The sequence below is a fragment of the Opisthorchis viverrini genome, assembly GCF_000715545.1.
Source record: "Opisthorchis viverrini unplaced genomic scaffold opera_v5_7, whole genome shotgun sequence".
In the NCBI taxonomy this organism is placed as follows: Eukaryota; Metazoa; Platyhelminthes; class Trematoda; order Opisthorchiida; family Opisthorchiidae; genus Opisthorchis; species Opisthorchis viverrini.
The window spans coordinates 2,304,939-2,331,417 of record NW_008751663.1 but is presented as its reverse complement, the minus strand read 5'-3'; the positions used below and the strand labels follow the sequence as shown (position 1 = coordinate 2,331,417).

The window sequence follows — 26,479 nt, the reverse complement described above, 5'->3', positions numbered from 1 at the left end:
ACATTATCGGCCTTTCTCATGGTTAGGTTGCGTGTGAGGAATAAATTTCCGTCGCATGTCTAAACAAAGTGATGCTATGTCCTATGTGGATAAGAAAAGTTGCTTTGATATCACCGTTTGAAGTCTTATGCGTGGCGCGTCTGTGGCGTTGAAGCGGTTGATTTCCAGGCTGCGGACCTGGATATACTACTGAAGACGAGAGTCAAATACTATTACCTATCTATTCCAAGTGTATTTTCTGCAGCGCTCTCACCTTGTCTAGTAGTAAAATGCTGAACGAAAGATGAATATTAGACTAGAGGATGTGAAAATGTAGCCAACAAAAAACTAGTAAAATGGATTGACCGTACAATCTTAAGCTTTACATTATTTTCTTTTGCATATCCTATATAAGTCCTGTTGAATTGTATTCTTATGTTATTGTATAATAAGAGAAGTATAACTTTGAGTATTTTTGTTGTGGTACGTAGTAATACGTAGCAGAAATATATTAGTACTTATTTTTATTGCTGTTAGAATGCGATTACGAAATTATTACTAAGTAAACTACTAAACGTTGCCCACAGTTCTCAATAGCATAGAGAGTGCTGGGCCACTTGGCTCCTGTGGTCTACTGTTATCAAGACCTAAAATTTATAAGCCGTGTTTCACGCAACTATTAGGAAGATAAAATGCTAACGATTTGAAGCGGTTAAGGATGAACGACCACGCCTTACACTCTGGGCCTGGAAAGAAAGCTGAAATAGCTCCGATCACACTGCCAACATACTGTCTGACAAACTGAGTGGGAAAATAGGAGAAATAAAAATCGAGAAGGGAGAGAAATCACTAAAATATTACGACACCTGAGGCGCGCAAGCAGTGCATTATTAAGTGTCAAGCACATCTAGCCCACTGATTGAACNATGGTTAGGTTGCGTGTGAGGAATAAATTCCCGTCGCATGTCTCAACAAAGTGGTGCTATGTCATATGTTGATAAGAAATGTTACTTTGATATAACCGTTTGAGGTCTTATGCGTGGCGCGTCTGTGGCGTTGAAGCAGTTGATTTCCAGGCTGCGGACCTGGCATGGATATACTACTGAAGACGAGAGTCAAATACTATTATTTATCTATTCCAAGTGTATTTTCTGCGGCGCTCTCACCTTGTCTAGTGGTAAAATGCTGAACGAAAGATGAATATCAGACTAGAGGATGTGAAAGTGCGGCCAACGGAAAAAAATAGTCAAATGGATTGACCGTACAATCTTACGCTCTACATTATTTTCTTTTGCGTATCCTATATACGTCCTGTTGAATTGCATTCTTATGATATTGTATAATAAGAGTAGTATGACCTTCAGTATTTTTGTTGTGGTACGTAGTAATACGTAGCAGAAATATATTAGTACTTATTTTTATTGCTGTTAGAATGCAATTACGAAGTTATTACTAAGTAAACTACCAAACGTTGCCCACAGTTCTCAATAGCATAGAGTGCTGGGCCACTTGGCTCCTGTGGTCTACTGTTATCAAGACCTAAACTTTATAAGCCGTGTTTCACGCAACTATTAGGAAGATAAAATGCTAACGATTTGAAGCGGTTAAGACGAACGACCACGCCTTACACTCTGGGCCTGAAAAGAAAGCTGGAATAGCTCCGATCACACTGCCAACATATTGTCTGACAAACTGGAGGAAAAAATAGGAGAAATAAAAATCGAGAAAGGAGAGAAATCACTAAAATATTACGACACTTGAGGCGCGCAAGCAGTGTATTATTAAGTGTCAAGCACATCTAGCCCACCGATTGAACAAAATATGAGGTCTGTGGTCAGCCAAAAGCACCTGGTCTGATCCTCAGGTCTATTCCTGACACCTCAAGTTCTCTAAGCCATTCGAGCCAAACGACCTGTCGGTCTGCTAGAATATGTCAATAGGACAGAGCAGCTTCAACGTATGTTCGTTTAGAAACATTTCTGTTCGGAACGGACATATGGATCTAAATGTCAATGGTAACCACATGTTCTTTTCCGCTATCACATCGCTATTTATTAATGCGCCCTCGCCAAACTACTGTATTATGACTTGGTAAAGTTCTGTGACAAGTACATTGTTGCCTCCATATTATAGGTTAAGAATACATGGCTTTTTGTGCCTGAAAAGACTACTACTGGATAAAACGATGGAGCGGCCATGGGAACTCCTTTGAGTCCGCGTTTGTCGGATCAATTCACGAGCAAACTTAAAGCGCAACACTTGGTAACGCATTTCGTGAACAAAGCGGGAAAATCGGGGGCAATTTGTCTAGTGTTAGGATTTGTGCGGACAACTCTGCTACAACTACCACGTATCGTGCTCTTGTCCGTTTGAGCCAGGCCTCTGTTTATTCACACTTTGACATTACTTGTTACATTCACTGAGAAAACAAACCGTACAACAAAATTTCAATCACTGTAATTCACGTTTGGCTCTGGGATTTCCGGGTGAGATGTAAAAGGTTTCACTTATAACTAAGCGACTTTTTCTTTAGTTTTGTTTACTCTTTACACACTTTAAACTAAACGGAAGTGATTAGCCTTAAGCTGATCTGGCCACCCACGTAAGTAGATTTTTTTTTCCACAGAATAATTAAATTCTTCATTGCTTTTCATCCTGGCTGCACTGACACTGCCATGCGCATGGTTCAAAAGGAGCTGACAGCTGGATTTCAGCGGTGTTTGGTGTAACTGAGTATTGTTTGTAATCAAGTGGCGAAATACGATGTGATTTCAACAGTATTTTCCTTGTTCTCTTTGAATTTCCTCAATATTGATCCAGTGTTGAAACTTCGGTTGGATATCCCATTCCTTGCTCCGCTTAACAACAACTTCCAACTACTGACGAAGAGTTTCTACCTCAAGAACATGCTATTCAACCAGGTTATTTCTCAAAAATTTCAACTGCACAAAATTTACACTGATGTGGTCGTTAGTTTGTTCGTTGAACTGAGCAATTTGATTGCAAACGTTTCATCACCAATCGAGGTAACATCACACTGATATATGCGTGGAACACAAATAAAACCCGAAGACAACGTCTGAGAGGGGCCATATAGAGGAGTAGCTAGCGTGCTTATAGGGGTAACTAATCTGTGATCTACGTAGCATCTCTTTGGTACTAGAGAAGCACCAGATGTGCTTAACTACGAAACTGCGCGTATCGTAGGTAAGAGGTTCGTGAGATTTTTGTGTTATGTCCACCCATCTGCTATAAAAGGAAATTAGATTTGTTCAAATAGATATTGTTGGAATTGCTTCAAAAACCTCCACTTATGTGGGCACGTATTTTAGATAACCGTGGTCCACGAGAGCAAGTGGATTGATTGTGATTAAATGAGACGGTTAGAGTAAATAATAGTGGCTAAGTTTACATGTCACTTAAAAAAAGAGCGCGGAAAAAGTATCACAAATATCGCAGGAATATTGAACCGCAATGGTCTTCTAATTCTGAGTCCCAAGGTTCACTGATTTGTGCCAGATGATGAGCATTACCCCTAGCCATTCTACTGAGATGTCGTTTACCTCATCTTTGGTATATCCGTACTGCTTAATTCAGGGTATATATTTAGGCAAGAACAAAATAGTAGAAAATTTTTAATTATTGTAGTAGTTAAGCAGTAGTGCAGCAGAAGGTCTGAACAACCTTGCCCCATTTAAGCAAACATATAAAATCTTACGAAATACACGGAGTAATCTCCTAAATGAGTGTTCTAATACAAATTCATTATTTAGCAAAAACAATGAATCAGTATTGTGCCATTTTATTTTTCGTTTCACCAATAAATTCGTGCGGAAATCCTTATTTGAAACACCTAGTAAAATGCTACTAACAAACAGTGCGCCAGTTCAAACATTTGGAAGAGAAATTATTGATTTCAAATGTATGACACAAAGTAGTAAACCAGTGTTCACTGGGGCAACATCGAACTCCCAACCTTATTTGTAAAAGGATATACGTAGCACTTGTTTACCTTATAGCAAAAAAGTTGTCGAGCGGTAGAGAATGGACTGCTTTAGGGTGAAGATCATCAGATACTAAGGACTCACTCAACTCTTCCTCCGAATGATGCATCATCATACACCATACGCAATCAGAAATTTAAGTCGTATTGTTGCTAAATTTTGACTGGTAACAGTTGAACACAGTCAGCCGGACCAGAGAAACCTTGGGCACTATGATGAACCTTTGATAATATTGAAAGTTTTAGGATTAATAGATAAACTTTAATTGGCAGACGTTTCTACCCCTCGGGGCTCCAGTTATTCCTTGTTCTATGTTTCCTTCAGACTACCAGAAAGAGATTTTATGCCGGATCTTCTTGTGTACGTTTGCCTGTTTTTCAGGTCTACGAACAGTTCTGTTAGCATCTGATTAATCAGTCCCTCACATATGGAATCCTAGTAAAACTTACAAGCTCACTCGGCATCTCGGCTTTCGAGGGGTTAACACAGCCATAGTTGTCACCGCTATCCACCGGACAAACTTCCTGAGAGATAGTAGGGGCTGAGTTAGGGCGCGTCCGCAGAGAAACGGAACTTATTTGTCCTGTAGGCAATGGCAGGGTATTCATCCGCAACTCTAGCTCGTAAGTTATCCTTCCGCCACGACCTCACACTTATTTGATGTTTCAAAGTCAATTGTCTACCGTCCATCTTGATATAATTCAGATGCTCATGAATGTTTATGCCAAAAACGTCTCCCCAATGAGACACCAACTCTCGTTCTACAACGAAATAATTGTTACGATAGTCAGTTTTTCAGACCAGCATATTGTAGACGCGGTATACTCTGCGTTACTGCCGGTTAGAGTGAGGTAATTTGTATGTGATCACTGTCTGTTTCTGGAAACTTATTATCGGTATCTTTTTGTTCTAACAAATTGCAATAGAAATAGGATATGTTGGGTTTAGAGCGCAGCGAAGTAAGGTATTTGATTGTTTGCCGGCTGTAATTACTGTCGACAGTGTTCAGACGTCAATAAGGTTGCTGAAAACTTTTTGACAGCTCACGACCGATTTCGCTTTCCGTAGAACTCATCGGATGGGCGCACTCACCAAGTTTCTGCCGACCTTACGTCATAAGTGAACCAAAATTCAATGAAATTCGGCAAATGCACTCATCTAGTCACCACGTGATTTTAACTTGATTTTAACAAACGTTCTCACACGGTCTTCACTTTGTTGAGGCAATTTCCTTGGACCGATATCTAACAAGTATTTTAATGAACTCAGTCTACTCATCCATGTCAATCGTCCTTGCATATATGGTTGTGTATAGACTTAGAACAACAGACCACAAGTAGTGTGCGTGTATTTAAAAGACTGAGAACTGAAGAGGATGGAGAAAGGTGTTGAGTGAAACAATAACCCAGATCAATTTGTGTCAACCATTGCAAAATTTTTCTCTGGCTACGTAGAGGCTGGAGTATGCAAAATTAGGTTGCTCAGTGTGAGCCAGACTACACAAGGCTCACCACATCTTGCCACAGGATTTGCTGTCCAACTTGTTCGCTTCCTTTATCTGCCACAGAAGCTTCAGCTGCACAGTACTGTTTAATATGGTGGCTAACTAAATAGAATCCCCCAGTATGCTCCGGCGGAGATGCATGTCCAGTATGGTCATCATAAAATAGCATACACAAACATGCATAATATTTTCGTTTTCTCAATACGACAATTTAGTTTGTTTACTGCAAAAGGTAGTTTTTTATCCAGAAGCCACATGGGCCAATTTGAAAAAAACAAACACCTGTGGTAAAATTGAACCAAGTTTGCTACATAGAATCCCTCGATGTCACATTTGGAGCAATACTGGTTTTACCAAACTGCTGTTCTTGAAAGAAAACTACGTAAAGAGTTGATGAAAACACTGTTTGACGGTTGACTTTAGAAGAGAATTTCATCCGATATTCAGTTCAGCCTTTTGCTAACATAATGCCAATTTGGGAACAAGTGTATAGCCACATTTAGGTGGAAATTAACGTTCAACTATAAAGTGGGAATGGATACTCAGGGCGCACGTCATGCGGTTGGGTTGCAACCGGATCAACCTTGAGCAAAACGCTAAAGGAAACCGGATCTGCTACCATGTGACTTCCGTAAACAGGTGCGAACAAGCAATGCAACAGATTCTGTCCCTGGCTTTAAAAAATGGGGATTTTTTCCGCAACATGAATATTTATTTATAATACTAAGTCAAATGGTTCTTTCACCTGGTGCTCGGCGGCACTGTACTGGCCATGTCTCAAACCAAGACCGCAGCAGACGCGGAGGTTTGGAAGCCTACTTGCTTCGATCCATCACAGTAAGGGTATTCTAAAAAGGAGGAAACCTTGAAGATAAATAAATACTCTGCGAAAAATACGACTCGACTGATGCATGACGACTTGAGAATTCGATTTTCTCGCTGCGGGCGCTCATGGTTTGTCACAGTCAAACGATAACTGGTTACGAAATTCTATTTTGCTTTAACCAGCAATCGTGTGGAAATTCACTGGGGAATTAAAAGAGTCAATTAATTGGGGGTATCTCGGTTGGTTAAAAGCCGACTAAGCATGAGTCAAACATCTCAACAGAACCTAATTGAAAGTTGGTTCACACAGATGGACAGTTACTTATACCTCACTGTATGTTTTGGTTTCGCTTGTCTCATTATACTTCCAGTCTAAGTGAATGAAACATTGAAGATGCAATAGGTGACTTGATATCTTTCAGATAAGGTGTTTTCTATCATCTTTTTTTAGGGGAATTAGCGTGGCCCTGTTCTAATGGCTTGAAGATCTTACCGTTGCTGGAAATTCAGCCGAACGACGACCTAAAACGTAGCAAGGCGTGCATGCAGTGGCAATGGACTATGATATCGCCTGTTGGAATTATTAATATGACTGTTTTCGATCAATCCAACCAATGAAGTGGACTCAAATGACTCTCTACGATTTTACTTGATGAACCAGGTCTATATGTGTGCCCAAACCTTGTGGATTTCAAACTTGCGACATATTGACATGAAGATGACGGATTCCACTAGCGGTCGCCCGTTAGGGCTATTTGATTTATTGTTTGTTACACAGACACGCTTCGACAGGGTAGTAAATGCACCCTGGCTGGAAGTGACGCGACAAGGATTTGTGTCTACCCATGTATTGTCCGCCAAAAAGAGCGGCTTCCTGGTGTTTTGTAGGCGAGTAACCTCCGGTATCACACATATGGACCTCCTTTGCACACGCATTTACTATGACTGCTTTTGTACATGTGTTCGGACAAATGTGGGGGGCACAGGTTCGTGATGAGGTTGGAACACTAAGCAAATTGGATAACGGATACTGTTTCAGCTTTGAGGTGAAAGCTTTATCAAGCTAGGCGACCTTGCCATAGGGTTGCTCGAGTCTTACAATAGAAGAACGAAGCAAAAAGATCTCTCTAAACTAGCAGGCCAACAAGGTATCAGTCGTCCTTTGTTGGTGTGCATGGGCAGATTTAAAGGCCGCATGTTTAGGCTTTGCAATTTTCCTTGATAGCTGTGACTGTCACCACAATCGGGTTAAGCAAACGAGTAACGTAAAACTGTTCTCGGGGGCTTCCTTTTTCTGGACATTCCACTATAGATCTTAGCCACTTCTGTCAACGGCTATTTCTGACTGTTAACCGCGCATCGCGTGTCAACGCCACATATCTAAAGTCGCTGCGCGGGCTCCGTTCCATTCACACAACTATGCTGGATGATATTTGACCCATAGGCTAAGAGTCTCAGTTTCTAAGTAATAGATTTATAGACTATTTTCCAATGGTTTCCTAAAGGATGACTCATCTGCCAATTAGAGCGGTTTCCAAGTTTGACCGTTTGGCCAACACCGTAACAAAAACCACTGAACCAATTGCTTCGCATAATTCCTGAACAGATAGTGGTAATATGACTGACAACAGTATCCAGGCTCATTCCAGTGAAGGAACGAAGATTTCCGGGAAATGGGTTAGCAGGTTTTTGTCTGCCGGATAGGAGGAGCGGTAACAGATAGTGGGCAAAAAATTCGCTCCTAATTCCAAAAGTGTAGCAACAAAAACTGGTAAATACGAGACCATTTACTGTATCTGTATTCAACTGCAGACGACACTTGACTCACTCCTGTCATGGAACTCAGGCCATTCTTGGATGGTATTGGAACCAGTAAGAAAAACCGAACGTCTGAGTGTCAACTGTCACTTTCGTAGTTAGTTATCTTGACCACATGTAAACCTGTGGTGCCCGACTTCAGCAACAAAACTGAGGTACCAGCTGGTCAGATCACACCGTAAAACGTTGACTAGACCCTGTGGCACTCAGTGAAGTCGGTAGCCCGCTGCAATATCTTCAATGATCCACGCCTTATGATAATTATTAATCAAGTAATGAATGATTTTTAACAATGACTTAGAGATCCGAGTTGAATGGAAAAGTTATTTCCACATTGAGTATAGTGATTTATTTTAAAAAAAATCAAAGGCAGGATTGCTGGATAAATATCAGTAGACAATCTGTGACCTCCTAGATAGGCAGTACACACCCTTACACGCTGAAGTGGTCTCGATTTCCTTATAGACGCTGCGCACCCTTGCACGCTGAAGTGGTCTCGATTTCCTTATAGCTTTTTACACTTTATTTTTTTACACTTTTTTATTTACACTTTTTTATTTTTACACTTTATTGTGGACGATACCGACACGAGGAATTTAGTTTTTCATGTAATTTTTCAACGGTGTCTGTACTATGGCTAATTCCGCGAGGTGAACGCATTAGTTTTGTTTTTATGCTCCTTATTAGATTAAAGAAGCTGAAATTTTCGTCATTTCACGCATCAGTTCATGACAACTTTTTAGTAATATGTGTCCCAGTGAAATCACGTGACAGTTATTGAGTTGGGTATAGAAGTTGGCGAAAAAATACCAGATTCCTGTTCATCCGGCACGTCCACGATGAAAGTGCTTCAAGTCATATGATGGGGTGCTGAATCGATCGGTACGAGAGAGAGGAGTTTCGTTCGTTCTTGTTAGTGTGACTTGGATAGCTGGAAATTCTACACAGGCGCAAAGGTTGGTCCTAAGCATGACTTCGTACCCATGTATGAAATCACTGCTTATAAAGCCATCTGTTTTGATGACAAATTCTTGTTTATGCGTATTTCTCGTAGCTTTGTCGCCAATAGCTTTGACCGGGTCTTCACTAGCTGTAGAATCGAACATACTTTTGAGGCCATGGGGCGAAATTCAGTACACAAACCCTATGAGGCTAACTCACTCTTGGTTGTTGATCTGTTTGCCGAGCTTGGCAGCTGGAGTGCAAACGTTTCATCACCAACCGAGGTGACATCGTCAGTGCAGGGTTGAGACCCACTCAAGCACTGCACCCGAGCTACCTACATTCGACAACATTGCTGAACTCAATCTTACAGACGTTTGATAATATATCCGGTAAACAGATAGGCGCTTCCACCGGAATGAATTTATGACCCTACGGAGCTAATGCCTGGGCGAAACTGCGTAGCTCCTAAAATGTTTGACCTCCAGTTGACCTTTATCAGTTGATGTTCGAGTTCAAAATACACACACGTTATCACCACGGTCATTGACCTCCGCTGGTCTATAAGTTTCGTAAGCAGTCGTGTTTGGTCTGTATTATCACGGACCAACTCGTTCCCCATCACATGCACCTTGAAGACTATTCAAAGGGTTACTTTCCAGTTGTTCAATGATACTGCTGCATCTTAGTTTTCAGTAAACGGTGAAAATGTTTCAACCAGTGAGCGACACTTTCCATTAACGAGCCAGTCTCATTCCGGACAGACTTCTGCAATATTAACTTTAGCCCAGTTTTTTAGAGAGGGAGTGATAAAGCCCAAACAGGTCACAGAGAGACTAGGCCTACCGTGGTGTGACGGTTTCTGTGCCTCCGCGACTTACTGGGCGGTGTCTGTGCGAAACCAACAGAGTTTTGCATACCAAGTTGGTCAGTAGTGAGAGTTCCGGCTAAAACGGACTCTTGACCCTCCATGTTGGGGGTTGGATAATTTGTGACAAGCTGTTCTATAAAAATAGTGATGCGCCTTTTATTTCCCGCCAAACACCGCAGCATTTTGGTAAGGCTTATGAGTCGAAAGATCGGGTCGAGGATATCAAATATCCTCCAGTCTAGATCTGAAGGTCCCGGGCAGGATCTCAACCCACGTTCAACCATGACGCTCACAACCAACAATAATAATGTTGCTTTTCTTTTTACTTTTAAAGATATGCGCAAAACACACACACGTCACTTAGCCACTGAGAAGCTAGCGGACCCAGAAATCAAACGAAACTATCAGGACGGCTCCGCAAACGCCTATGAGACAGCCCGATGTTGGATATAAATGACCCCTAGGAATCTATATCCACAGTGCTATCCAGTGCCGAAATTTCCGTTTACGGTACAAGCCAATCACCTCTGTCTAAACGTCGTATCCTTAATAGGACCATGACCTCGCTGGAGGCCCGGGGCTAGAATCCTCTTGGCCGCAACCACAACTCAACCCAACACATCATTCGATTCCAAGTACAACATGGTGTCCATGCAGACCGAGGAGCTTGGTGGAGTAGAAAGGCCGAGGAAATGGAAGATACCAAAAATGCTGGGAACGTCTGCAGACTGTTTCAACCACATCTGTCCAAACGTCGTATCCTTACTAGGACCGTGACCTCGCTGGAGGCCCGACGCTAGAATCCTCGTGGCCGCAACAACAACTCAACCCAACACATCATTCGATTCCAGGTACAGCATGGTGTCCGTTCAGACCGAGGAGCTTAGTGGAGTAGAAAGGCCGAGGGAATGGAAGATGTCCAAAATGCTGGGAACGTCTGCAGACCGTTCTGTTTGATTCGTTCAGCTAGTCTTTGGAAGCCTCGTGTCAGCGAAAACAGCTACATGATAATTAGAAGAAGAAAAAGCTTGGATCGTTGGGCATAGTTCTAAGAACAATAATTCAGTGGGCCACTTTTTCACCCCCAATCTGTGTGGCCAGCCTTCAACGGAAAGGCGAACTGTGAACAAGGAACCCTGTTTACCCACAGGAGTTCCCAGCGTAATTGTGCTCCTGGCACTGACGACCTTTCCCTCGCTCTATTGAAGAATGGCAGTGAATTCTTCAACCGGTGCCCTTCTAACTTTTTTGCGCCCAACTTGTAGAAATTGGACATCTCACACAGTTTGGTGGAGTTGAAAATCGTGAACATTTAAAAAAAGGCTACTTGCGAGGCATGTAGTAACCACAGAGATATCAGTCTGACTCTCGTTGTAGCCAGACTTGCAGCGTCAATGATTGTTCATTTTCTCGACCCGCAAGCGTAAATCGAGATTTCGACCAAGTGGAGGTTGCGGCGACATGTCCACACTCCGTCACGTGTTAAAGCAACGCTACAAGTACAGACGACCCACAGTCTTGGAGTTCCTCGACCTCTGTGGATAATTCACTGCTCTGAGCCAATGGAGTATGCTTCCGAATTTCTCAAGCGTAATCTGACTATGGCTATGTGAGAGTGTGTGGTGATTTCTTCAAAAGTTTCCCTACGAAAAGTAGTGTCAGACAAGGATTTCCACCCCCTATGGTGAAGTTCGAAGTCACCATTAATGAAGTAAAGAGGTGAACGCTGTACTGTCTTTAAAATCCCGGTATTTTAGATGATTGCCGGTGAGAAACCCATCGATCTGGAGTGCGCAGACAAAGGTGAATTACGCGCACCGTCGAACAGTGTCCATCGTCATATTATCTTTTGGTCCACCTTCGTAGTGTCAAATCGTGCTTTAAAACATCTAGTTTCCGAACGTACCCCTCACAAATAGAGGAGAAGCACTGGGTGTTGTGGAGAATTTTACATGCATCTGTAGTTGTATTAGCATTGGCAGAAGTGTGCCTAGTGAATTCAGTTCAAGATTCTCAAAGGCCAAAACAACGGTTGCTAATTAGCTTCAATCGCTATGTCAAAAGGGCATATCACTGAGCATTAACGGTCGCGCGTACAGACTGCAGCGATATCTGTGTCATGGCCTGTGAGGAGAGGTGATATGATGCGCGTTCAGGTTTTTGACCACCGATGCCTCAGAAGTGCTGCTGGTTTGGGATGGCTCAAACGTATTTGTAACAAAGCAATAAGAAAATGAGTATATGGTTGTGCAGTAAATAATTCAATCGCGAACAATATCCAGCACTGACTGTGGTGGCTCGGTCATGCGCTAGGGATACCGAGAGGATACTGAGATCTGCATCAATCATCCTGCCTCCTTCAGAATGCATAAAAGTGTGAAAGGGGATATAAAGAGTTTGGGTGTTGGTGGTGCAGTACGTCTTCCATGATAGGCTCCTCGACACCCCCGATGAGCTTTGCTAGGGACATGGTAATGGATGGCGGCTGATCGATCTCACTGGCGTTCATGTTGTCAGATACTCTGCAAATTTTGTGACTGAGCGCTCGGAGGCGCAGGCACCTCATAATGCTCGCGATAGGCCATCGCTAAGTCCCCTCCTACACCAACTCTTTTCTTTTTCTCTTAAGGGTTTAAATATCATTAAGCATATTTTGTGGTTATACCGCAGTGAAGCATCAGTCTCAACATTGATGTTGCTGTCTCTAATGATAAATGATGAAAGAGCCCAAAGTATCCGACTTTGTTTATCTACAACAACAAACGATGATAGTAAAAACATAAGTGTTCAGCAGTGACACACGGTGGCCGACTGTCATGGCAACCGAAGGAAGCATCAGGGCTGACGTACTGCAAGGCTGCACAAGAATAGTGAGAAGCAGTCAAGATTCTAAGGTTGGATTCCAGCCACGAACCTTTAGGTCAATAAACGCAGGTCATTTCAAGTGAACTATCTCGAACTCAACAGGCAACAATGACATCACGCATGAAACAAGACGTGGCACGATGAAGTAAATTGATTGAGTCCACGAAGGATCCGAGGCTCACTGCTCGTATGTCTCTGTGAAATACTGTTTACTTACTTGTGGAATCGCAGTTTTCAAAATGCAGTCATGTTCACAATTGCTGGGCCAATATACATCATTCGAAGCCTTCCACAGTAGCATGGAGCTGACGAAATTACTTTTATGGGCTCAAAAGATTTTATAAAAGAAATTTCAACAAGGTAATCACGATGTTTATGACTTCTCAAAGAGTCGCTTTCTTAAGGTGCGCCAAATAACAAGGGGTAGGTATGAGTTCCCTCCTTGGTTAAAATACAACGGTCGGTCAATCATCGCTGATCGGTTGATGACCGAGAACAGTATTTGAGCTAATGTTTGGCAACTATCAATCACTCAGATTCAAGTAATTTACATCCAGCACTTGTGTAAACCACATATCTCAATACAAAATGTGCCTTCTAAAGTTTAATCAAGCCTTTAATAGGAACAGAAAGCCTTTGAAGCAAAAAATCTTTCCAGGTTCAGAAGATAATCACTGCAAAGATGAACCTCATGAATTAAAACATCTATATGTCACGGTTGTTACACCCAGGTGAGAAAAATGGAATCCCGTTGCTCAACGAGTTTGTGAGGTGTTTGTGTGAATCGAATCAGCTTCAGTTTCCATTACAAAGACTTCATTGTAGACTGGTTTTCCGTGGGAATTCGTGGAATACAAATTTTTTTAAAAAATGTTTACACACAACAAAGCAAACAACAGACTGGTTTAACCACGGGAGTTTACGCAGAGCCATCAGCAGACAGAAAGTACCCAGAATTGTTTTGGCATTAAATACACCATTTAAATTTCTATGTCTTCTCATTGAGCAAAAAGCGGTATAATCTCATTAGGTTATCCCATTAACCAAAATAATTGTGCGAAAAATCTCCTCAATCGCGCTTAGATGCTGAGTGATAATCCTTCGATGAGACAGTAACTGGCAGCCAGTTAATTGATGGCTTTGCCGAGAAACTGTACCTTGTTATGAAGTTGACCGGAAACAAGCCATTGTAGAATGCCCAATTCGATGACAACGTTGTTGGTCATCTAACATCAGGTCAAGACCCGGAATGCGCAGTCTTTATTGTGTCCACGTCTGCCTGAGGTATGGTAGTGAAGATGGAAGAACAGTCTGACACGCCGCAACCTGGGTCCACACGCAACTGCTGATTACTCCAGGCGCGTTTTCAAATCCGACATGACGGCTTTTACAATCCTTGAGATACTATCATTGTTAAGTGTCAGGTCTATGGATAATGTGCCTTCAAAGTGGCAGTACAACAAACCATTTAGAAGAACACACCGTGATTCATGTTAAATCCTCTTACAGTCTGACAGAGAACTGACGTTCGAGCTTTAGTTATGTTTCAGCCCAAACAAGAGGCCACTGAACCGAACACCGTGGTTACCGGTGTAACTCTGCTTCGAAATGCGAGAATAAGGCAAAGTTGTCTACAAACAACACCATAGGAAAAGGCCTCGCACAGCAGGGCTATGAATAAGAAACTTTTCGAAGTAAGCAGTTAACCGTCAAACCGATGGAAACTTAGCATAATCTATTTGCAATGGCAGGCCTATGGCTGTTAAATAAAGGCTGAAAAAGGGCTGTCGCAAGAAGGAAACCTTGTTTTACTGCGGTATTTATTAGGTGCTTCATGGAAGTAGTTGCGAAGGTCCATATCCACACTCTCATGCCAGCGTCAATGGCTTTGATGAGATTAACAATTCCGTCTGGACAACTAAACATTATTGAGTCAATTCATAGTGTTTTTCTGACGACCTAGTGGAAAGCTGTGGTGAAGTGCAAGACAGCCTGTGGTTTCGGTCTTGATATTACCCTCGAGTTTGTCTTGAATTCTGGAACTTTTTCATCCAGAATGCTGAAAAATGGTTCACAAAGTGAGAGAGAAAACATAATCTTATCTTTGGTATTTTTATGTCCTGTCGGCTATTTTTATGCTAAACACAGGGATCTTCGTTGCATCCTTGAAATCTTGTGAAACAAGTTCCAGCTCTCATTTAAGCAAAATAAACTGGGGCTTTCTCTCTTTTAACTTGATTGGTTCTGCTGGCAAGCCATTCAGTTTCGATGCTCTCTCATTGTCTCTCTCTACGACTCTCTCGTTGACTCTCTACGATTCTGCGGCTCTATGCAACTCAGTCTACCAGGTCTTCACTTTATACCGGAACAGGTGGTGTATGTATTTTAAATCAGCATCTCCTGACCTGCTCAGGCTGCTAGACCTTCGTCAGACTCCTGAAGTGTTCCGGTGGCTTGTTTTTTTTAGAAACTGAACATATTTGACCTTCGGTTTACAGATTTATATCAGTCCAGTAAAAAATGCCTAATGACCGTGGCGATCTTCGTACGAGTAGATCTTCTCAATTCGCTTTCTCCACCATTCCATTTTTGGTTTCCGCACAATTTCAGGAGTATAATCCTGGAGCCACAGAGCTGTCTCCACTCTCCCTCTTTATCAGACCATGGAGGATTGTGATGCGTGTCAAGTTCTTTTCTCAAATGAGGGTGGATTTTGATGGATCGTTAACATCAAACCGACCTTATCTCCGTTCTTGTTTTAGTCGAACAATGTTTAACTTAGCTGCTTGCATTTGTTTGTAGTTAAACCCACTGGATTCCTGTTAGCCTGGGACTCAATAAACTGCGTTAGAGCTTCGTACGGATTCAAAACACCCTACTCTTTCTGCAAATGAGTTTCCTCCTGGTCCATGAGGCGGAAGTTTTCCGGGTGCAACGCAATCAGGTGTGATCCGTGTATTATCTGTTTCTTTTTATCGGATTTATGATCAGCTTACGACGGAGAAATCTGTGCCACAAGTTGATACAGTCGATACTGATATGTACCCGTAAATACGTTTATACGCGATTAGCGCAATTTATGCCAAATTTAAAGGGTCCAGTTTTGAGGTTAATATCACGGAAGCAAACTGTCCTTGCAATTATCATAAATTATCATAAACAAATAAGTGAACAACACCTAAAACAACCAATCCTATTCGTAAACCAAGTAACCCGATCTGTATGGATTAGCCTATTGGACATATTGCGATGAACATTACTTTTCTCAAGACCAGGTAGATCTCTCATATATACATCAAGATTTCGATTTCACGTCTCAAGTTACTGTGCTCGAAAATAGTCGATACACACTTTGGCTTTCTAGATGTGGCGATGTTTCATTCGCTTAGGGAATCAATATTGGCTATTCTTTCTAGTTTCTGTGTAGACACGTTGTTCAAATTTTCAACTAGAACTATTCATTTGTTTCTGTTCAGTCTGAGTTTTTCCTTTGTGTATTTTAACAAAAACCATTCTCACTTTCGCAATTTCGCCTAATCGCTGGTTCGATAAATGTGTGGGATACATCTCAACTAGATTAGTGGAGCACAGATCGATATGCCGAAACGCATTAGAACGCAGGGTGGTTGATCGATAAACCGATTACCACAATTGAGCGCGCATGCAGACGAACTAGGCTGCACGTCATGCACGTTTCGTCGTCACTCTCCTGAGTTCATCTGGCACTTAGTAACAGGTGTGCATTCTGTACGTTTATTTGTGTTGGTAGAGTGATCAGGTAATCTAGTTCGTCTAATGCAGAAAAAAGACCTTTTGCTCTTCGAGTGACAACCCTCAGATTACGCGTGCTTTAAGAGGTTTCGTTGGGGGTTTGGAAAATATTTAACCTGTTGGTGAGCTTCTATAAAAAATATAAATCAGGTGTGACCGTACTGTCCACTCCGAGAACATGGTCGGTATTTTTCAGAAGTGTCCTTCGAGAACAATCTACTTTGCGCCTTTGACAGTTTATGTGTATTAAGCACTGGCTTGCGCACTCATGAGTGTCACACAAAAGCATAGTAAGACACTAGCATGATAGACAACTAGACGGCCGACGAACAGACATGATAACGATAGAGAACAAAATTGCCAAAATCCCTCTGCTACAAACAGACCGTCTCTGTACAAATAAGGATAAAAGTGGGGACACTCAATTACTGGTTCATGGCATTCGTTGCGGTGTAGAACTGTTTGCATCTAGAGGGAGACCTAGTAAATGAGCATGGGATGAATTAGTTTCCGCGCGATCAGTCGATTTTAACGTGCTTCCCAGCTGGAGACCATTCATCGGTACGTTCAGAAAATCGTTCTCTAAGTATTTTCTTATTTAGTCGGAGATAGTATCTGCACGAGGCTAAGATAAAAGCTTGACCGATTATTCGGAACTTTCAAAACCGTGACTGGAAGATTTCAGTTCAAGTGCGATAAAACGTAATCTCACTCAGGACATTCTTCCTAACTGAAATGCGAAAGACGGGGTGAGTCGTTGATGTTGGTTCACGCTCATTCAAAACGCCAAGATGGTGGAGGTCCTCCAGTTTGCCAGTGCACTTGCTTCAGCTTGCATCAGCTTTAACAGCGGGTGCAAGACGCTTGAAAATTTAAGTTCTGGAATTAGACCGTTGATATTACCAACAGTCGCAACAACCGACCAGTCTCAGTTTGTAGATGCACCCTCCTATGGATGAACTCCAAGCAAAACAATGCTTTTAAGTGATTCCGACGGCTAGGGAATAACTATGCTAATACTAGAACCCATTTTGTCCTTGATACAGGCAAATTGTCCAAAAACATAAAAATGTCGTGGCGGAGACTATCTATGCTCACCGGTAGGTGGAACGAAGGCGAACAGAACCTTCCAGAAAACGGTCAGGAAGTGCATAACGTAGTCCATGCAGGAGGGCAGTTTTTCCTCTTCCAAATCCGCACCTTCTCCATCACCACCTATGGGGGAGATAGTTTGGGAATGAAAGACAACGTACTGTTTATCCAGCATCCCACAGTTTCATATTGTGGTGAATGAGCAATCGTACACTCAGTCAAATTTGTCAGTTATACTCTGGATCATAAAGCAGCACAAACTGGCCAAAACAGTGCTGACCAAAACGATCGTCACCAAGCGCTGACCGTGCTTCCAAAGTGGATTTTAGTTCGTGAAGCAATCAGGAACATGCAGTCATTTGGACCACTTGTTTTCCTAGTCTGTAGTATGCTCGCCCCTTTTGTTTACAAAGTAAGGAATACCATTGAGTTTGGTCAAAATGTTGATATTATTGGGGCTCATCCCAGTTATCACAAAAGAGGTAGACTGGAATGAGAAACGTGTTGGTTCATTTTCTTATAATTCTCAGAAGTTGATTGTGTTTACTGCGCCATGTAAAAGTGATTACAACAAATCTGTGCCGCGTGGAACAAATCCGTAACGCTACAAAACTGACCTTTCAAGGAGCTACGAAGTATCCTACCTTCCACTTGTAGCATCACGAAATCATATCTCAAACAAAATGAAGACTATCGGGGAGCGGTACAGACTTAGCTTCACGGGCCCAGTTGGTACAAACAAAGTTCTTCCACTGGTTATTCGACGGACACAAGTTTGATCAACATAAATTTGATACCTGGGTCTGGATTTTGCCTAACCGCTTTTTCTGACAGGTCATTTGTTTTCAGTCGTCTTAACAAAAAGTTTTCCTTAAATTTCCAGTTTTTCTCCTTTTTGGGAATGGAACTGTTCGTGCTGCTATTAGCATTAGAATATAATTATTACACCAACCAACGTTTATTCAGAAGGTTGACACCAACGAAACAGATGAGATAAACTTGGTTACATTTCAAAATTCAATTAGCAATCCCAATATTATGCTCACTTTGAGCCTGCATGCTTCGGAGGGGTCAGCAATAGACTGGACAAAGGTGATACACTTGCTTCAAGTAGTATAGGGTGCGTTTGTTAGCCACACGAAACTGTACAGCAAAGCCGTGATTCTCGACGTCATAAAGCCTAACAGACCGCAACAATAGCGACCCTGTTAGTATACTCTCCATGGACTGTGCATGACAGTTTCTATACTACCAAAAGGCTAATTAGCAACTTAAGAGATTTGAAGTCTGAAGAGTGAAACGTCTTTGAGAACTCAGTATTTCATATCCTGCTTTAGAGCCGCAAGTCCTTCTGAAGGTAGATGCCAAGCATATACATCTGGAGTTCACAGTACAGGTTGCTCCCTATGGCTGTACGAGAGTAACCATTGAAATTTTATCTAAAAAGTTAACCCGGTCCTGGAGAAGTCGCAAACGATTAGCAAGTAGAGAGTAATGGCCAAGTACAGAGTAGAACTGTTGTTCCGCTGGTATGGGCTACTTACCTGCGCTCACCGTAACTGCCTCCACAAACTGTTCCTTCCATGATGATGTCCCGACAACCAAAGCCCATTTCCCTTGCTTCACAAGACGGTCTACTGTATTCTAAGAAGAATCAAAAGCAAGGAAGAATAAACAGTCGAAACACACCGAAGCTAACTATGTAATCACACCAAAAACGGTGCTCTTGACCCGGCTCACCGAAATCATCGCAAATTTTGACGACGTACTGTAACTTAGTAACGCAAAACTTGCATGATAGAATACTTACTTCGGAGCTCAGATTTGCGGGATAATATACTGTAAAATTTAGATTGAAATTTCTTTCCCGTCAAACCGGTCAACATTAGTTTGTATCGTACCGGTGACTATCAAAAATGGCCCCTTGTATTGCAAATAGGTTCACACCAATCAAACGGCTCGTCATTCCCACTGATGTTGATCGCTCGTTTGCTCCAACATGCATCGTAGACTTATTTTCCTCTTTCCATACCGTCTAGTTGCATACCCATACTAATATTTAATGGGCAGTTCTTGGCTATCAGAAAGATTTTGTCCAAAATGAGGGCGGAGCCTGTCGTTAAATGGCTTATTGGATCACCCAATGATCTTACTCTGCTAATGTTGCAATTCCAGGCTGTTTACGGTGGGGCATAGAGTAGAAATCCGGAAGAGAAATACTTGACTTAATACAGTATCCTTCTGTTATCCCCAAGGAAGAATTTTTTCTTGTCCATATTTATCAGCCGATGTCCTTCCCAAAAAGACCGGACGCTTGACCAAAATTCAAATTATGTAGTCTACAAACTGTCTTGTCTGGTGGTGACCACTCACATCTGGATAAACTGTGGCAACCACGTTCAACCGATCAGTTGGACAAAAGATGACCTCCGCAAAATAAAAACACTGAAGGAAAATGTTGGTAGCTCAGGTAGGGTAGATGGTCGCTGATGATGCAATCAAACTGCCCAGCTTAGCGAACAAACCAACGACCAAAATACATCGAATTACGTGGAATCAGTCTAGCCAGTATACTAACCCAACACCGAATGCAAGTGAAAGAACCGGACTGGAATTTCATCTGGAAATTTTCCTTTGGTCGACAGCTGAAGCTTTCTCACTAGAACAGCCATTCATGACAGCTGGAACCACATGACTGGAATTTAAACTACTCCCTGACGTTTTATTCCGAATAAGTGATTCCACCCTGGTATATGGTACAAATGGGGCAGTACAAATGGGACAAAATGCAGGCAAATCTGCTATCGATCGGCTGTAGCCATCAATCATGTGTTTAGAACGTGCACCCGTAGAGTGCCAGTGGTTTCGGCAACCCACATGAGGCAATTGAGCCATTATAGGTGTCTTTTCATCAGACTAGCTCGGATAGTTCCCAAGCAAACGATGGTTGTGACAGAAGTAGTCACATGGCTGAAAACATTTTCTGTTGATAGAACTGGATTCGGATTTGGCCTGAACAAGTATGCGAGCGAACGCCGTGAGAAATATATGCTTATTTAATCATTTTATGCCCACCTGCTTATAAAATCTGTAGTAGAAAACAAGATTCTCCAGGCAAACTATGGCAAAACCAATGTTAGAAGCGTGAGTTCACCATAGATGTTGCTTCTATTTAAACTGTTTTTTTTTTGCCGAATAAGTATTACCCTTCGATCCACAGATGTGGTCGTGTACACAGGTTTAATTGCGGTAATCTTAATCGAAGAGGTGTGAATCGGCCTTGTTAGTGAACCCATTGTAAAAAACAAAATTTATCCCGGAGGATTCGCAATAAACTCGGTTTGCTTCAAGCAGATGGCATGAATATCACAGTCACAGCCAGAGGAAGGCCTAGAGCAGGGACCAGCAGTGCTGAAAAAGCTTAGCCGACAGGTGGAGGTCACAAATTTGGAAACAAAACTTTTGTTATTGCGTTGCATGCAATGGCTTCTTCCAACCGGAACAACCCTGAGTAGTTCAAACCTGGTGTAGACCACAAGCATTTTGAGAGAACCAATCATTTCACCTCGAATGGCTTTCAACAACTGACATTTCTGGCATCCCACTTTCGGTTGGGTTTTAGAGCATTTTGTAGTCGGAATTGACAGCAGTTTATTGTACTAGGTTGGTAAAACTTTGAATTGGTCTTAGTGTGAGCCTTGTCGTACAATGTGTTTGCATGTATTCACAAATAAATCTCGAATTATTTGGCTGCAGACTTGAACATTTACCAGTACAAGTGAAGTGAGCCAACCCATGCCAGACGTCACTAGCACGGCAGCAAACCAGGTCAATCCGCATGCGAAACGTTTCCAACGAATTCGTATGCGGACAGCAGCCCTTATTACATCACTAGAGTGAAATAGTTTAAGTTGGCAAAAGACCGATGAATAAAAGCTAAGGTTTCTGAATGGCTGGTGAGTGTTCCTCATTCGATACTCACAAGGAATATCCCATCCACTCAGAAAGGCTCCAACGGATCATGAAGTTCCTTCTTTAGAGTAGTTCAGAAAATACTTAATATCAAAAGCAAAATATCGCTCGAAACAATTGCGGAAATATTCTCTAATCAAATCAACTTCGGTTTCAACGAGAAATGTGAGCAAACAAATTACTTTTCTTCCGCGCCCTGATTGTACAGAATACAGGGTTTCTAAAATACTAGCCAGATGCATAAAAATCACCCTCACTCGCAGATCCGGGCGCCGTCATTCTAAGATGTACACATAAATGGGTGAATAATTCCCTTGAATTTTGTTCCTAATTAGTTCACTGTCAATTCACGAACTGTACCAACATTCAAACATTGACAATAGGGTTTCATAACTGACGCTCAACCTACAGGAGATGTGGATTTAACTGTATGGTCAAATTCACTTTTTGCAATAACAGTAGAACTTCATGTGGTCAGGCAATCTACATCCCTAATTCCATCAACTGCGGTCGCAGTTGACAATTGGAACGGCCACACCAAACGTCATACAGAGCACTTTCTGGTTGGTTGGCTAAACAAGGAATTCAAACTGTTGGGGTAAGAATTTCCTCGGCGTTGCTTTCCTACCTTGACAAAAATAACTGCAAAAAACCCTGGTTCTTCAACAAAAACTTCGCTTCTACGCCACTGCACGGTAAGGCTATTAGAACCTACGAATGAAATGTCAATCAGTTAGTAGGCATTATCTAAGTCACTTTGACTGGAATTAAATTGGTAGCTATAGTTTTTCTGTGAGAAATAATTGCGGGGTATATCTTGTTGTCCTAAAAACAGTGTGAATACAGACGTCTGATGCTAGTTTGTTATTGAGTCGATGCGGAAGAGGTAATAACTGACAAGCGATCAAAAGTGGATCGAATGACCTACCCCATCTATAAAAAGATAAACCACATTTAGAATTTTTAAAAGAGGAACACACTACAGAGGCACGTCTCATATACGGTTCAAATCCAGCGACACTTGGTTCAGTTTCACATTGTCGCATCAGCCTCCTGGAAGTTAATTTCCTGGGTTCTTTGAAATTGGCCTCCTTCGGACTGAGAACAAACGATCTTCGTATAAGCGCAGTTTGCTGACAGTTGTGAAGCATCGTGGCTAACATCAATTTGATTCGTAAGCTATAAACCATGTAACAAGTCTAATTTGGTTGTAGTTGCTGGAGTTTGGGCCTGCGAACAACGGGAGAGTAAGGTAGGTAGTACCAGTCCTTGAAGACGGTGTTATACTGAGTTAGTTGTCTATCAGCTACCGATTACTGAACAGGCAACCCCTGGGCTTCCAATCAGAAGTTTGTCGACATAGAATGCTTACGAGACATTGGACATCTAAAGTTTTAAATTGTTACTAACTCATATCGGCCGTATAGTCAATAGTTTGCCAGCGTTGGTAGGTGACCGCGTAAAGGTTCCTTAAAGTACAGAATATAATTTTCACCTAAAGCTGTCTCCTTCACGGGTTGCCCAGAATTTTTTTGCTACAACGATCTCTAGGGCCACACTGGTTGGAACTTCATTCCACGAGGTGTAGCCATTCCAGGAAGGCCAGGGAGAAGCAGTCAGACCAACAGCAGCATGACCCCTGCCACGAATGGTCGTATTATGAGGCAGCCTGGAGATTAATTCATACTGACTTCTGCGATAGGAGTGTAAGGGCAGCAAGGTGTGCAACGATGTGACCAACACGTCCCATATTGATGAAAACAGTGAAGCTGCTTTGCCTTGAGCAAAGACGGGGAGGGAAAGATCGGCCCTAAAAGCCGCACACTCCAGTCGCACAGCGGTTGACTGTGACCACCGGAGCATTATTCAGGACGGTTGGAATACTCCAAAACGAAAGAATTTAGGGATGTAAAAAGGAGACTTATTGTGCGCAGCTGCATTAGAATTCAAACATTAATACCGTAATCATTGCACCCTCGGGTTAGGCCAGCCCACTGCATCCAAGCTGGTCAGAATTCGGATCTTTGATCCGGAAGACGGCATGAAAGATAGCCCCAATTTCCGCTGTCTTGCAGGTTTAACTGTTGAATCAAAAGCTTCGGTTGGAATCCCTCAAACTGAATCTCCTTCTTGCACCTGGGTCATGGAGAACCACATTCATCCACGCTTTCGTTTGTCCATCAGTATCCCTTCAAACAACTTCTCACCATAAAAACGTGGCTGGGTTAATAGATCATCATCATCACTGGTCATCATCATCATCATCACCTAGCCAGTATGCCCTATACACCACGATATCCGCTAGCGGTAAGCAAAACAACACTTTTCTAATCCTAAAAGACCCTTCCATTGCAGAGGATTTCAAAATCTGTACTCTGTACCAATATGATAAACAGACGGTGCATGCCCAAACCTTATATTCCCTCAAAGTTGATGGAGATAGGCATAAAAATTCAATTGTGCCGATACGTTTTCAAAGGTCAGTAGTGAAATCAGCTCTTCGTCAGTCCGGTGATTCGTAAACGATAACTCGTGTAATTTATAGCTTACGATTTACACCCAGCCCCGGGGCTCTACACGTTTTAACGGATCGGGCTCCAGCGAACCGTTGGCTTTGCGCCAATCGGCTATCAATTAAACCCAAGCTCAGCTTTATTTGACATAAAAAATGGCATGTGTCCCAATAGAGGGTAATTCTTAGGCTGAGGAGGACGCTTTTCCTCGAGGGTCATCAGGGTCATCATCGCTCCTTGCGGGCGATGTGCACGCTCATGTCGGTCGTCTGAGCACCTGAGAATCACATCACAACAGTTTACTGGGAGGCCATACTAAAAGCGAAGAGCGAATCTCTCGGTTGTGTGCAGATCATCAGCTCTTTTTGACCAGCACAAATCTTTAATCGTAGACCCAAATGAATCACGCGATAACCAGCCACTGGGTGAAGAGCCTCAATTTAATATTCTCGTTCCTTCTGAGACGCACAACTATATTCAAATCACACCATGGTTCAACCGCACCTGGCAGTTTGCATTTGTTCAGCTTACCGGAAATCATTAAGATGGGTGCCAGTCCACCATCTTCGGAAGACTGATAGCTCACCACTACCGAGCTGAGGTAGCTCAGCTACACATCGTCACTATACTAGTAGAATGGAAAATTGTGAAGGGAGCTAAACTAGTGGCGTTCAGCGCTGTCCGCTCAACTTTTCCAATATGATCAAATGATCACTGGATATCGTCGAGATCACTACTTCACACTAGCGCAAGAATATTCCTACCAGCAGTCAGTGAGTACGACGACGCACGTGAATCTCTCAAACATCAAGTGGTGAAGTGCCTGAGGGAAGATCGAGAGATTCAATGGATATCGAAAGCTCAGGAGGCAGTGACAACCATGCCTTACACCAGTTAATAAGGTTGATTGATCATAAGAAATCAACTAAAACGATGGGCGAAAAAGGCGGCCTATCAATTCACCGACAAGAAATTTGGCTGGAAAAATTGGGTCAGGCATTTCAGGAGACAGTTTAGCTGGTTTACCATAACACAACTCCTGGGGAGAACGTGTGCGGGTGAATCGAAGTTGAATCTTCATCGCCCGTCAGAAGACATAAAGCACGAATTTGTCGTGTAGAAGCGTGACGAAGCACAAAGACCGAACGATCTAAATACCGACCGAACACAGAGAAGGAATAATCCGTCAAAACCAAGCTGGGTTCCGTCCTGCAAGAGGATATGCCAATCAGGGTTTCACACTGCGACAGATTTTGGAACGGTGTAAATGCTTCCACCAACAGTGGTTGTCTTCCTTGCATTGAAAGCTGCTTTTCACTCTGTGTGGAACATGAGGCTCGATGGCAGTGTCCTTGAAACAAAGGTGCTCCCTCAAATTCTTGACCGCCCTCAAGGTAACGCACACAAACAGCAGCCGATTTGTTAGAGTGTACGAGAAGCTCTCACCTGAGCTCACGACGTCTGTTGATTTCAGGAAAAACTGTCGTCTCTCACATTTCTTCAACTTCATCATTTATATGATTACTGAACACGCACCCCCAGTCTTTAATGGATGTAAATTCGAGATGCCCACAGGTCACTTGCTTGCGAGTGTCGAGTACACAGTCGACAGGTCTCTTCTTGGATCCGACTCAAACGACATTAGATAATATAAATAATTCTTCCTCACGGTTTGGCACGTGCTTTACACGTGCAAAGTATAGAGTGCTTCAGAACTCGTACCGTAAATTCACGCTTACGAATGAGGTGTTTGAATTTGTAGACAAATTTGTCTACCTGGGCGGCCGTATCAGTCCCGGTAGTCTGACCGGAGAACATATTTCTATCCGGATTGGAAAGGCTGAGACACCTCTTTTGGGCTTGTATCCACTTGGGGTGTGATATAAGCTTACGTCATGTCACAAAACTGGTCAATAGTGTTTTACCATGGATTTATTCGTGGCACTGCTAAAATCTGATCAAAGCACTGGATCAATTATGCTTCAGAAGAAGTAAATCACTCAATACATGATCTCACTCGGTCAAATGCACCGTGTGCCATTCGACCAACTCCCTCAAACAGCCAAGCTAGTAGTGTAGACGAACCAGGGTATGTCAAGGTAAGTGTAAAAGCCATTATCGGATAGCTCAGTGGCGCTGTTCATTGCCGCCTTCGTGGTTGGGAACCCCAGTAGAGGGCATATCAATGGTTAGAAACCTTGTCAGGTATAGTCCGATGGCCTGGTCAACGACACGTACGCCTCCAAGGCTTTACTTTCAACGCATAGCTTCCCCTGCCGACCTTCCCGGTGAAAAGTTCATCGACAGCCTTATATTTATCAAC

The 26,479-nt window shown here is 42.5% G+C and overlaps 2 protein-coding genes across 2 annotated transcripts in view; one reads left to right on the top strand and one right to left on the bottom strand.

Annotated features, from left to right (window-relative positions):
• Positions 1-26,479, bottom strand: part of T265_00721 (hypothetical protein) — a gene marked incomplete at both ends in the record, with an annotated part of 111,869 nt that overhangs the window by 7,122 nt on the left and 78,268 nt on the right. Inside the window, 2 exons of the mRNA XM_009164570.1 lie at positions 17,678-17,794; positions 19,216-19,315. Coding sequence (XP_009162834.1) covers positions 17,678-17,794; positions 19,216-19,315 — 217 coding nt within the window. The remainder of the gene's footprint in view (positions 1-17,677; positions 17,795-19,215; positions 19,316-26,479) is intronic.
• Positions 11,701-26,479, top strand: part of T265_00722 (hypothetical protein) — a gene marked incomplete at both ends in the record, with an annotated part of 96,201 nt that continues 81,422 nt past the window's right edge. The window contains one exon of the mRNA XM_009164571.1: positions 11,701-11,746. Coding sequence (XP_009162835.1) covers positions 11,701-11,746 — 46 coding nt within the window. The remainder of the gene's footprint in view (positions 11,747-26,479) is intronic.